This window comes from Notolepis coatsorum, assembly GCF_963971535.1.
Source record: "Notolepis coatsorum genome assembly, chromosome: 2".
Taxonomy (NCBI): Eukaryota; Metazoa; Chordata; class Actinopteri; order Aulopiformes; family Paralepididae; genus Notolepis; species Notolepis coatsorum.
This window is the reverse complement of record NC_140166.1, coordinates 116,201,765-116,214,942: the sequence shown is the minus strand read 5'-3', so window position 1 is coordinate 116,214,942 and position 13,178 is coordinate 116,201,765. Positions and strand designations below refer to the sequence as shown.

Genomic DNA, 13,178 nt, shown 5'->3' with positions numbered 1-13,178 from the left:
AAAGTGATGAGGCTACTGTCGACCGGGGGGGGTATGGAATATTAATAGAGAGTGTCTATTTTATGTGTGTCTGTGATAGTGTGAGAGAGAGAGAGAGAGAGAGAGAGAGAGAGAGAGAGAGAGAGAGAGAGAGAGAGAGAGAGAGAGAGAGAGAGAGAGAGATTGATTGATTGATTGATTGAAAATTTTTATTAACAGATTGCAGAATGGGTACAGCTCAATACACAATTGTTAAGGGGATGCAGACAGACAGAGAAATACTTTCATCTTGTTTACATCAGGGTCCCCCATTTTCACCCATCTAATGAACACACTATACTAGACAAATATCAAGATGTATCCATCAGTGGACCAATTGCATGCTTTTGCAGAGGACAAGAAGCCTTCAGTCGACTCCTTCAGACATTAAGCACCCCCCACAGCCCAATTGGAATGATACATTTTTTTTTTTTTAAATATTATACTTTTTTTTTTTTTTTTTTTTGACCAATAGTCGACTAACTTTGGCCAATTCTGGCCAATCCTAGTCGACCATCCAAATCCTTAGTCGGGGACAGCCCTAGAGCACATACACGGCTTGACACAGTGGGGTGCAGTGAGGTGCCATATTTATTGTTGCACCACAGAGTCATACAAACTTTAGAAACAGACTTGGATTAAACCAGGTTGTATAAACAATGCAGTGATGAATGGTCTTTCCCAGCGAAGCAACAGGTATTAAGTACACAGGTGGAAATATGCTATGATTGCTAATTATGCTAACGTTAGCTAGGTTACCGGTAACGCCAACAGAGATCGTCCGAAGGAGCCGTCTGCCAACAAAGATATTGTTACATCAGAGAACAAATGTATTCACAAAATGGATCACCATTCAACGCTATTGAAGACTTCCTCTAACCATTTTCTTTTTTACAAGATAATATAATATAAGATATTCCTGTGACGTTATTGACACAATAAAGTATAAAAAAAAAGATAAGATATTCCTTTATTGATCCCCTTGGGGGAAATTCAGGCGTCATAGCAGCATGGGGGAGGGGGAGGGGAGGTACAGATATGGGCAGGGTAATAGTAGAAGACATAAATATAGACAATAAACATAGTAGTTATTAGTAAAGATACAAATAAACAGTGTAAACAATGTAATTCACTCTGAATATACTGTAAGAATACGAGAAAGTAAACAGTTAACAGTATAGTCGAAGGTGCAGATGAGGGTCTGTATTCCCTATCACTACTTTTATTGTATTTGTATATCCATTCTTATGTCTGCACTTTATGCATTGCTTTTATTCTGTCAACTGTATGCTAATTGTATGCCTATTTGCTGTGAAGCACTTTAAGCTGCAATCCATGTATGAAATGTGCTATATAAATAAAGTTATTATTATTATCAGTTATATTATACATTACAATAAATATGGGCAATAAAACACTTAGAATCTGAATAATATACTACATATGAGTAAGTAAAGTAAACAGTATACACAGGTGCATTATACACAAGGTACCCTAACTGGCACGATATACGTCATACGTTGTAGTCCATACAGGTTAGGTGGTATGAGTCGGACACACTTCGTTTGCATTTCTTTATGAGCACAGCCCCTACAGACGTATTTTGTTACATATTTGACTTGCGTTAATTGCAATTACTGTAACACAAAAATCCATCAATTCACAGCCCTAATATATATATATTGGATCTATGCATTTACTAGGTTTTGTGTGTATGAGCTGAGTGTGATATGAATTGTCTCTGTTAGCAATGCGCTTGCCTCCCAGCAGGGGGTTGAGCCACTGGGGAGGACAATGCTTGGCAGGGGGCCCCACTAATGATTCACATGTATGTGTGGTGGGGGTGGAAAGTACCAACGTAGTTTTGCTCAAGTACTGCACCTAAAAGTACAGTTTTGATGTACTTTACTTCTTAGAGAACGTAATACTTTTACTCTGCCATGTTTCAAAGTCAAAGTCGACACATTTCAAAGCACGTGTTCCACTATTTGAGAAGATGCAGTCTTTTAGAAGTCAACTTGAAGAGAAAGCAGTCAAAGCCAGAACAAATGAAACACTGACAGCTTTAGCTGGAGGCTAATGTATCATTGATGGAAAGACAGACTCTAGGTCAGAGAGCTAGCATAGCCTATTGAGCATCGCTAATGGGAAGCTTGCTAAGACAGACTCTAGGTCAGGGTGCTCGCGTAGCGTATTGAGAAGTTAGACCATTTCGAGGTAAGTGTTTGGCCCCCGTGTTTTATATTTAGGTAATAACTTTGACACACACACTTTCTTCTGACTATGTCAAATAAGACATGACGTACCGTTGCCTTGTAGATCCTCTCAGTTATGTTCAGTCTGTGTTCATTAGCACCGGCGGTTACATAAGCTAGCAAAGTGTAGCGGTATATACAGCCGGGAACCAGCGAGGAAGGACACTGCACAGCAGGGGGCCGTGCTAATGACTCACATGTATGGGTGTGGGGTGGAGGGGAACAAAGAACTTTTAAGTACTACACCTAAGTTAAAAAAAACTACAAACTTTCTTACTGTCTTTTACTAGTATGCACTTTGCTACTAAATAATATACTATGGCTATAGTACTACCTACTATGCTAATACATTTACATTTTACAATTTTGTCATTTAGCTGACGCTTTTATCAAAAGTGACTTACAAGTTCTGTACGACAAGTCAGCAGGGTACAACTCTTTCAGCTGAGTAACAATGTTCTTCAAACAGTGCTGAAAATTGGGTGCTGCAGGGTTGCGTGCATTAAAGACATTAATAGTATAGTAGGATGAGTGCATGGTAGAATAGGACAGTAAGAAGGTCAGTGTTTCTTTTTAATTAATACATTTTTCATTTCAGATATTGATTGAAGAAGTGTGTTTTTAGTCTACGGCGAAAGATTGTTTGGGATTCGACTGTCCAAACAGTGGTGGAGTTGAGTGGCTTCTTTTGTCAGGAAGGGGCGGATCCTTCTGACATTGCTCAGGAGGAATGCAGGTTCTGGTCGTTGCGGTGATGTGAGCAGAGAAGTTCAGCCGGTCATCAATGGACTACACCAAGGTTCTTGGCGGTCGGGAACGAGGCCACATATACTGTACTACTTACTATGCACTCAAGAGTGGAGCACTCAAGTTCAACACGTCACATGTCACTGACCTTTAACACATTCTGCGCCAATACCGTTGTACGACGTGTTTCAAGTTCATGCAAATTCTGCCAATCCACGGCGTACAACGTTATTGAGATCATATTTCATTTTTTCGCCATGTTATTCATAATTCCCTCACGGAGCCTCGTCTGATGAAGTGGGAGCATGCACAACTCTGCAACGCTTCAATACTGCCCCCTGGTGGATGATCGGCGAGTTGCCAAACCGGAAATGGAAGAGTCGATCTCGGTGCGTCTTGGAAATGCGTCCGGCACTCGCATATTGTCGCGGGACTCAAGACACACACCGTGTACATATGGATCGCTGCCATAACTCAATAATCGACAAGATTTGGGCTGTTATTATTATTATACAAACCAGAAATGGATCGACTCGATCGCCGTCAAATAAGTGGGATCTTTTTGCTCCAGTCTCACCGGCCAACGGTAAGAGGACACTGACGTCATTTTCAGCGCGTTTGTTTATTATTATCCATGCAAACTGCTCGGATCAATATATCACCCATACTACATAAAGCATTTACCGACGATCACGGAATTATAAACGACCCCCCCCCCCCCCCCCCCCGTTCACCTGTGCACGATCAGTCATAACGTTTAGGATCATGTACAGTTGACATTTTTAATATAGCGTGTATCGCCAACAAACGGCATTTGATAATCTATATATGCGTTTATGCCTATATCTCACGTTCTAGGAATTACTGCAGAAAACGATAAAAACATTTATGTTCTAGACGGTATTTTCGTATGAACCTATGAATGAAAAAGTAAAACGTTCCTACATCCTGAACGATAGATAATCGATGTTGAATGGGCCATAGTAATGTCAATTTAGCAATACAATTTAAAAAGTTATAGCCCTGCAAAGAAGGTAAACATCTCCATAGGCTTAGACTGGTGGCAGTGATCAAACATTGATGGATATAAGTGTGGCAGGGAATGTGTTAACTGCCATAGTTGTACCCTTACTGCTGAATTGTTGTAGAGAACTTGTACGTCGCTTTGGAGTAAAGTGCTAAATGACTAAATGTAAATGTCAATGTAGGTACAGTACCTAGTCCATCAGAAACATACCCAGGGTGCGTGTGTGTGTGTGTGTGTGTGTGTGTGTGTGTGTGTGTGTGTGTGTCTGACAGGTGTACCAGGTGTATGCCCGTCGGGCTCCAGAGGAGGTGCACAGTATCCTGCGTGCGGCCGGGGCAGACTACCTGGTCCTGGAGGACAGTATCTGTTACGAGAGGAGACACGTGCGAGGCTGCCGTCTCAGAGACCTGCTGGACCTCGCCAATGGACATGTAGGTCATCTACTGTATCTAGGGGGTGTGTGTGTGTGTTGTCTGTGTGTGTGTTGTCTGTGTGTGTGGTCTGTCTGTCTGTGTACGTGTTGTCACAAACAGGTGATTTATGACAAATAGGGAGTCCACACGTGATAACAATTTAACAAAATAATTTATTTAATCCTATCTAAACAAAGAATAATGGCATAAACAATGTATCAGAATCAGTGGTGAATGCAGTGTGTGGATGAGTGAGAAAGTGTGCTGTGGTGTGTGTGGTGTAAGTATTAGTATTATATTGTCAAAGGATTCAAATTGGGTGCTGGTACAACCTGTCCCTAGGAGTGGAAAAGCAGACAGAGGGAGTTAGACAAGGACACATAATATATATATGGTGCAGGCAGCTCTCACACTGCCCAGGTGAGTCTCATTGGGCTAACGACCCACCCACTCCACCATGCTCTCTGAGTCAGCAGACTCCCCATTTGCAGGTAGAGTGGGGGGGGGGGTTGTCTGTGTGTGTGTGTGCGTGTGTGTGTGTGTGTGTGTGTGTGTGTGTGTGTGTGTGTGTGTGTGTGTGTGTGTGTGTGTGTGTGTGTGTGTGTGTGTGTGTGTGTGTGTGTGTGTGTGTGTGTGTGTGTGTGTGTGTGTGTGTGTGTGTGTGTGTGTGTGTGTTCTGTCTCTGATGTCATTGTGAGGCCTAGTGTGGCAGCTCTGAAAGATACTCATTCCCAGAGCAACTCTGGAGACGTGAGATCAAGACTCTCTCTCTCTCTCTCTCTCTCTCTCTCTCTCTCTCTCTCTCACTCTCTCTCTCTCTCTCTCTCTCTCTCTCTCTCGCTCCCCTCTGGGTGCTTCTCTGTTTCTCCCTCTCTTTTCATCCACACATCTCTCTCTCTTTCCCTCTCTCTCATACTCTATTCTCTATACACCCACCTATTATTCATCTATATCTCTCTCATCTTCCTGTCATTCCTTCTTTCTCTTATTCACTCTCTTCCCACTCCACCCCTCTTTATTCATGCCCCCTGTCTCGCTCTTTAATCATCTTTCTCTTATTCTCTCATTCTCTTCCCCTGACTCACTCTCTTCTCGCTCTACCTCTCTTCAATCATGGTTTGTTTTGTTCTCACAGAAAGGCATGCATTACCAACGTAAAGAGTAGCTTCAATGACAAGGATGATCTCTTAAGTGTTAACTTAAATATCACAGTCAGAATTCTGAACTGTTCACATCACAGGCTATTTGGTTTAGGCGACCTAACCTATTTGGTTAACTTCTTCTGTGGTGCTTTAGGTTATTAACCAACTAGACTCTGCTTTTTTATACATACCCCTGAATAACTCCATAGCTACCGGTACCGTAATGTAATGCTATGGCCCACTGAGGCACCAACAAGATGTTTGTTATACTTCATGCTGGCTTCGCTCCTAGCCTGCTCCTACTGTATCTGACTGATCCTATTGGACTGCTCCTATTTGACTGCTCCTATCTGACTGATCCTATTGGACTGTTCCTATCTGACTGATCCTATTGGACTGCTCCTATTGGACTGCTCCTATCTGACTGATCCTATTGGACTGTTCCTATCTGACTGATCCTATCTGACTGATCCTATTGGACTGCTCCTATTGGACCGCTCCTATCTGACTGCTCATATTGGACTGCTCCTATCTGACTGATCCTATTCGACTGCTCCTATTGGTCTGCTCCTATTGGTCTCCTCCTATCTGACTGCTCCTATCTGACTGCTCCTATTGGTCTGCTCCTATTGGACTGCTCCTATCTGATTTATCCTATTGAACTGCTCCATGTGCAAATTCCCTTCTGCTTATTTCACGCAAACAATTTTTCCTCTCAAGAATCACCGGAACTCATCCTCGCCTGCGTCAAGCCTTCTCTGGGTCACCAGTGAGAAAGAGAACATTCCTCTGGTGCCCTTCTACAAGAGATAGCCACGCCAGCTGCCTCTCCTTCCCCAAGCTGAAAGAGCATTACATACGCTGGGAAGCGTCCTCCCCGGGGGCCTGGTGTCCTGCCCGGGCTTCCCCAGGTTTCTCCAGGCTGCGTCAGTGTCTAGGGACCTCTTTACACCACCGCTTCCCCACCGCGGCTACTACAGTGGGTTTATAGTCAAGTGTCACGCGTTTGCTGTGTGTGAGACCAGGGTTCTATTCCCGTTTGAGATACCCTTATGGAAGGGAAGACGGCCCCACAGCCATACTCAAACGCTGCTCATGCTGTTCAGTCCTAGCAAGTCATGCTGTTCAGTCCTAGCAAGTCATGCTGTTCAGTCCTAGCAAGTCACGCTGTTCAGTCCTACCAAGTCATGCTGTTCAGTCCTAGCAAGTCATGCTGTTCAGTCCTAGCAAGTCATGCTGTTCAGTCCTACCAAGTCATGCTGTTCAGTCCTAGCAAGTCATGCTGGTCAGTCCTAGCAAGTCATGCTGTTCAGTCCTAGCAAGTCATGCTGTTCAGTCCTAGCAAGTCATGCTGTTCAGTCCTAGCAAGTCATGTCATTCAGTCATAGCAAGTCATGCTGTTCAGTCCTAGCAAGTCATGCTGTTCAGTCCTAGCAAGTCATGTCATTCAGTCATAGCAAGTCATGCTGTTCAGTCCTAGCAAGTCATGCTGTTCAGTACTAGCAAGTCATGGCATTCAGTCATAGCAATAGCGTCTGCCCTCACTACCATAGTAGTGGTTCAGGGCTCTGCTACTGTTGGTTATTACTTTACACCACGGCGTCCCTGCTGGTACTACAGTGGGGCTATTAGCTGAGTGGTACTTTCCAGAGCTCGCTGTGCAGGAGACCAGGGTTCTATTCCCGGATAGAACATCAATATAGAATTCTCTTTTTTTGCAGTTCTCCTCAGCTTGGGCTATTTCAAGTATAGCTCCACGTAGCATTTTCCCTCGACACAGCTCTCTTCGTGTCTTGCTCTTTTGCCTTGATGCTTTTTTTTATCTTATCAATAAAGTACCTCTATTCTATTATATTCTCTTGCGTTTGGAGAATAAGCCTTGTCCATTCAGCACTTCCATCACAGCCTACTGCTGCCATCAGAGGCTAAAGTGCCTGAGATAGATGGGTTCCCCTGCACTACCCCCAGGTTATGTTTTCTCTGTATCTATGCTGTGAAGCGTCGCCTACCACACTGTCCACAGACAGACCCTAAAGGCGACATGGTTTGGTTGTGTCCTTCCCACAGGCTTCACATCATCCCTGTGCAGGCACGTAACCTACCCTGTTACAATCCATACCCTGCCTAGTACGCTGCCCTGCTTTTCTTATTTCCTACCTCTTGACAAGGACACTTTCTTTTAGGCTTACGTCAGGGTTTTGGTCTCTTCTCTGACTTTGTCAGCTTGGATGTATGGCTGGTGCGCTTTTCCACACGATTCTCCACCATCCACCTGACGGATCAGTTGGTGGGAGAGGATGAGACTAGAGCACTCCTTCTGGGTGCCGGACCGGGGATCAGCACACTGGTTCCCGGACCTGATGCAGCTTCTGGAAGCTCCTCTATGGCCCATTCCATGATCTCAGGAAGCCATGTCCCAGGCGCATGGCAGCATTTGTCATCCGCTTATTCTCAGACAGCGGCTGGTGGCTCGGTTTCTGAAAGGTTGTTAGACAGGTTGAACCTCGAGAATAGAGGTGTCAGTCCTTCCGTCGTCAGAACCATTATGAGCACTTGCGCTCTGTGCACTACCTCTGTTCATGCTGGGAAGTGGCTCTTATTACAATCCCGGTGTCTGGACCCGATTTCCTTTTCTTTTCTCACCTTTTCTCCAATCTCTGGTAGACAATCTGACTGTTGCTTCGGCTATCTCCGCCTGTCACCAGGATTATGATGATGAGCCTCTTTTCAGCCACCCGCTGGTTAAGCACTTTTTGCAAAGCTCCACTGGCTCCCCATCAAATCCTGCATCACCTACAAAACCCTCCTGCTCACCTACAAATCCCTTCACGCTCTGGCACCTCAGTACCTCACTGACCTCCTCCACCCCTACACTCAGTCACGGTCCCTGCGATCCACGGACACTGGTCAGCTCTCCATCCCCCGAACCAGACTGCGGACCTTCGGGGACAGAGCTTTTAGTGTGGCAGCTCCCACCCTCTGGAACTCCCTCCCCGCAGAACTCCGCACCGCCCCAACTCTGGACTCATAAAAAAAATTACTCAAAGCCCACCTCTTCAACTTGGCCTTTAACCCCAAATTTTTCACTTTATATGTATATGTTGTGTCTGTCCACTATGTTTGTGTGAGGATAGGGGTTCTTGCGGAGCCCAATAGCAACACAGGATGAGAGAGAATGGAGCGGTTTAGGTTTCTTTAATTGTATCTTCCCCAAACAGACAGAGTAACATCAGGAATGTGCAACAAACATGAGTTAGAATTGTTCTTGGGGGAGAATGGGAACAGGCGCACTCCCAGTGCAGCTGTAGGCAGCGGACACCGGTCTTGTGTCGGGAGAGAGAATGGGAACAGGTGCACTCCCAGTGCAGCCGTAGGCAGAGGACACTGGTCTTGTGTCGAGAGAGACTGAGAGCAGGGGTACTCCTTGTGCGGCACGAGACGTCCCGGCAGGAAGGGCGCTGGAGCGGGAGTCCTGGGCACAAGAGAGACAAGATTAGGAGAGGAATAATCACAGAGCAGGTCTAGCAGTCTTCAGGTAGAGTCCTCGTACCTAGGTAGGCAGTTTAACACTGCGACGCTGGATGACAGGATCTGCCAGGTGATATAGGGATCTGCTGATGAGGGAATCCCTCGCAGCCGCGCTGATTGATCCTCATCTGGCAGTGCGGGAACGCTCCAGCACGAAGCCCATGTATGGGCGTGTCAGGATAACGGCAGAGGAAGGCCCGAGCCCCGATCGTGACAGGACCCCCCCTCGACGGGCGCCTCCTGGCGGCCCTCCAGGTTTGTCCGGGTGACGTCGATGGAAGTCCCGGATGAGGTCAGGGTCCAGGATCATCCCGCGGGAGACCCAGCTGCGCTCCTCCGGGCCGTAGCCCTCCCAGTCCACGAGATACTGATGCCCATGGCCACGAGGACGCACGTCCAGCAGCTGTCGGACAATGTAGGCCGGGTGGTCATCGATGACCAGCGGAGGGGGAGGCTCCGGAGCAGGAGGAGACAGGGGACTGGAGACCACCGCCTTCAGCTGTGAGACATGGAAGGAGGGGTGAATGCGCATGATGGCGGGGAGCTGGAGTTTAACGACCGAGGGGTTAATAATGGACAAGATCTTGTAGGGACCAACAAAACGGGGGGTGAGTTTGCGGAACAAAGACTTGAGTGGCAGGTCTCGGGACGAGAGCCAAACCATCTGACCTGGTTGGTAGTCGGGAGCCGGGGTCCGGTGGCGGTCGGCGAAGCGAGGGTTCTGCTCAGCGGTGCGGAGCAGCGCGGCCCTCGTGTCCTGCCAAATTCTCCTGCAGCAACGAAGGTGGTGAGGTCATCCAGGGACATTCCCCGGGTGATGACGTCAGCTGGGTTGTGTTTGGTGTCCACATACCTCCAGCTCGCTACTTCTGTTAACTCTTGAATCTCGGTGACTCTGACTCCCACGAAGACTTTGTATCTGCACGAATCAGACCGGATCCATGTGAGTACGGTCGTGGAGTCTGACCACAAGATTGTTCTTTGCACCGGGATGGTGAGTTCACGTTGGATTAACGTGGCGAGTTGCGCTCCTGCTAGGGCTGCGCAGAGCTCTAGACGCGGGATAGATTGTTGCTTGCGTGGGGCTATTCTTGAGCGAGCCAGGATGAAAGCAGTATGTATTTCTCCTCCCTCCTCTCGGGCACGCAAGTAAGCCACCGAACCGTAGGCTACTTCGGAGGCGTCGCTGAATACGTGCAGGTCGATCTTGCATGTCTCTGGCCTCACTGTGGGTGGGAAGTAGCTGCGGCGTATATTAACACCTGGGAGTGAGCGGAGTTCCGTCTCCCACTCTCTCCATGTGGATGCAAGGTGTTCGGGTATGGGATCGTCCCAGCCCTGGTCTTTGTCCCATAGCGCTCTTACAATCATCTTTGCCCTGGTGGTGTAAGGTAGAATACATCCCAACGGGTCATATTGTCTGGCGAGTGTTCTGTATACACTCCGTCTGGTGGTCGGTATTGCCGTCGACCTTCCCTGCTCCTTGATCAGGGGTTTGTGTCTATAATGGAGCGAGTCTGTTTTGAAGCGCCAGACTAGTCCTAGTGTCATTTCTTGGGCTTCTCCTGGGATGGTCGCCATCCAGGTGTCGCTGCTCGCTGCCTTATCATCGGGGGAGAGGCTGCGCAGTACTTGCGGGTCGCTGCTGGCCCACTGCCTGAGATCAAAGCCGCCTTTGATCAGGGAGGCGCGGAGCTTGAGTAGGAGAGCCTCGGCTTCTTCTGGCGTCGAGACGCTTTGTAAACAGTTGTCCACGTAGAAACTATTTGTCACACTTTGTTGGACCTCTTCATCTGCTGCTGGGTCCTCTGCGACGTGTTTTTGTAGTGCAAACGTAGCACAGCATGGGCTGCATGTGGTTCCGAAAGGGAGGACTTCCCATTGATAGATGGCTGGGTGCTCATCTCCGATCCTCTCTCTCCATAGGAACCGCAGCAGGGGCTTGTCCTCCTCCACTAGTCTCACCTGCAGGAACATCCCTTTGATGTCGCCGCTGATAGCCACCTTGTCCTGGCGGAAGCGTAGTAGCACGCCTAGTAGGGAGGGGCCGAGTGTTGGGCCGGCCAAGAGTTCTTTATTCAGATTTTGTGATCCGATCTGGTAGCTGCAGTTAAACACAATGCGATCCTTGCCGTTGTGGTGGACCTTGTGGTGCGGCACGTACCATGATTCGGTCGTCTGATCGGCCTCTTTAATGTCAATTTTCTTTATGTGTCCCGCTGTGATTAATTTGTTAATCTCAGCGCGGTACACAGCTTCTTGAGCGGGGTCTTTGGCTAGGCGCCGCTCTGTGTTCAATAGATACCGCTCCGTCGCCTCTTTTGTGGCGTGAAAGGTGGGCATTCCCTCTCGCCTCAGGAGTGGAGTTGCGTATCTCATCACTCCGTTGACGTTGACTCTCTTTGTCCCGTGCTCGAGGAGGGCTATAGCGTAGATATCTTCCTTAGAACGAATGTCTTTCTTTTCGTTCTTAAAGGGCATTGTCTCTAGTGTCCATAGCCTCTCGACATGCTGCAGGAGTGTGGTGTCTCCTTCTGTCGCTCTGGAGTGGAGGCAGCTAGTGGCTGCTGTTCGGTTAAGAGACTTGGCGAGGGGGCCTTGTAATGTCCATCCTAGGCGGGTCTCGACTGCTGCAGGGCAACCTCTGGGTCCTGTATGGACCCGGTCTATCGGGACTATGAGGTCTGCATGGTCGGAGCCTATCAGCAGGGTCGGGGTGGCGCCGTCTATGAGCGGGATAGGGAGTTGACGCAGGTGCACATATTTATCCATCAGCTTGGCGATGGGGTAGGTGTACTGCGATAGTCCTATTTCTTGGCTGGTGAAAGCATTAGTAATCCTATACCGTCTCTCGGGCTGCCCGCTTGCTGCGATAGTGAAGGATACATTCTCACCCTTTATCGTCTTTAGATCTCTTCTTATTGTCCGAATCGTCATCTGGTTCTCGCTCCCCCGCAGCCCCAGCTGGGCCGCAGCGGACGCGAGGAGAAGGGTCTTCTCTGACCCGTCATCAAGGACGGCGTAAGTGTCCATGACCTTATCTTGGTAACTCAGTGTTACACGGACCACCTTTAAGAGCACCTGGGCGCCGCTGCTGCTAGCGGGGTCAATGTACATAACACTTGCCTTTGTGCTGCTGGATGGTGCAGGCTTTCTTTTGTTACTGTCGTGTAGGACATCTAGATGGGCTCCGTCACACCGACTACACCTCTTCTTGAGGCGGCACTCGGCTGCCATGTGACTGCGCGCACATCGGTAACAGCGCCTGTTGGACTTTATCCAGTGACTCACTTCTTCAGCGGTCATCTTCTTGAACTGGTCACATTGTGACAACCAGTGTTCCTTCTCGCAGTACGGGCACACCATCTTCCACTTCTCTTTCATCGAGGGGGTACTGTGGTTCTTGCTGCTCGGTACTGATTCTGATTGGTGCATGACAGTCACCGATCTTCGGCCATCGTTTACTCTCCTAGGTCCCTCTCTGGAGCTTGGTGTGTTCCGCACGAACGTATCCAGCCGTAGGCTGCTGACTTCTCTCGCCAGGAAGTCGGCTAGGTCTAGGAGGGATGGCTCGGGACCGTTAGGATCACGGTGGTCTCTTTGCCGCCTGAAGCGCTCCTGTCGGGCGGGCGGCAGCTTCTCTAAAATCCTCTCGACGTTCGAGTTTGCGTATAGTTCGTGCATACCCTTTTCTCGTTGCGCCCCCAGCATCCCTACCAGGGATTGTACTTTGATAGACAGGTCGTCTAGTGAGCGATTGTCTGTTGCTGGGGGTAGGCGGTCAATATGCCTTATCTCTTGTATTACGTAATCCCATATACGTCCATATCTTTGGTCTAGTGCTGCTAGAGCCGCTGTGTATGGGGTAGTAGAGGTGGCATAGGCCAGCGCTATGTTGTGCGCTCTGGGCACTTTCAGGTGCTTCAATAGGATTGCATACTTGTGGCGTTCATCAGCTACATCCACCATCATTGTCTCTAAGCACATCCGTAGCTCCGTGTACTGTGCTCGGTTCTCATGGGTGAAGTCTGGAAACGTCGGTGTGCCA

The 13,178-nt window shown here is 48.2% G+C and overlaps 1 protein-coding gene across 1 annotated transcript in view; it reads left to right on the top strand.

Moving 5' to 3' along the window:
- The window catches only part of dpy19l3 (dpy-19 like C-mannosyltransferase 3), a gene marked incomplete at both ends in the record, with an annotated part of 352,724 nt that overhangs the window by 305,542 nt on the left and 34,004 nt on the right, over positions 1-13,178 (top strand). Inside the window, one exon of the mRNA XM_084308278.1 lies at positions 4,320-4,478. Coding sequence (XP_084164404.1) covers positions 4,320-4,478 — 159 coding nt within the window. The remainder of the gene's footprint in view (positions 1-4,319; positions 4,479-13,178) is intronic.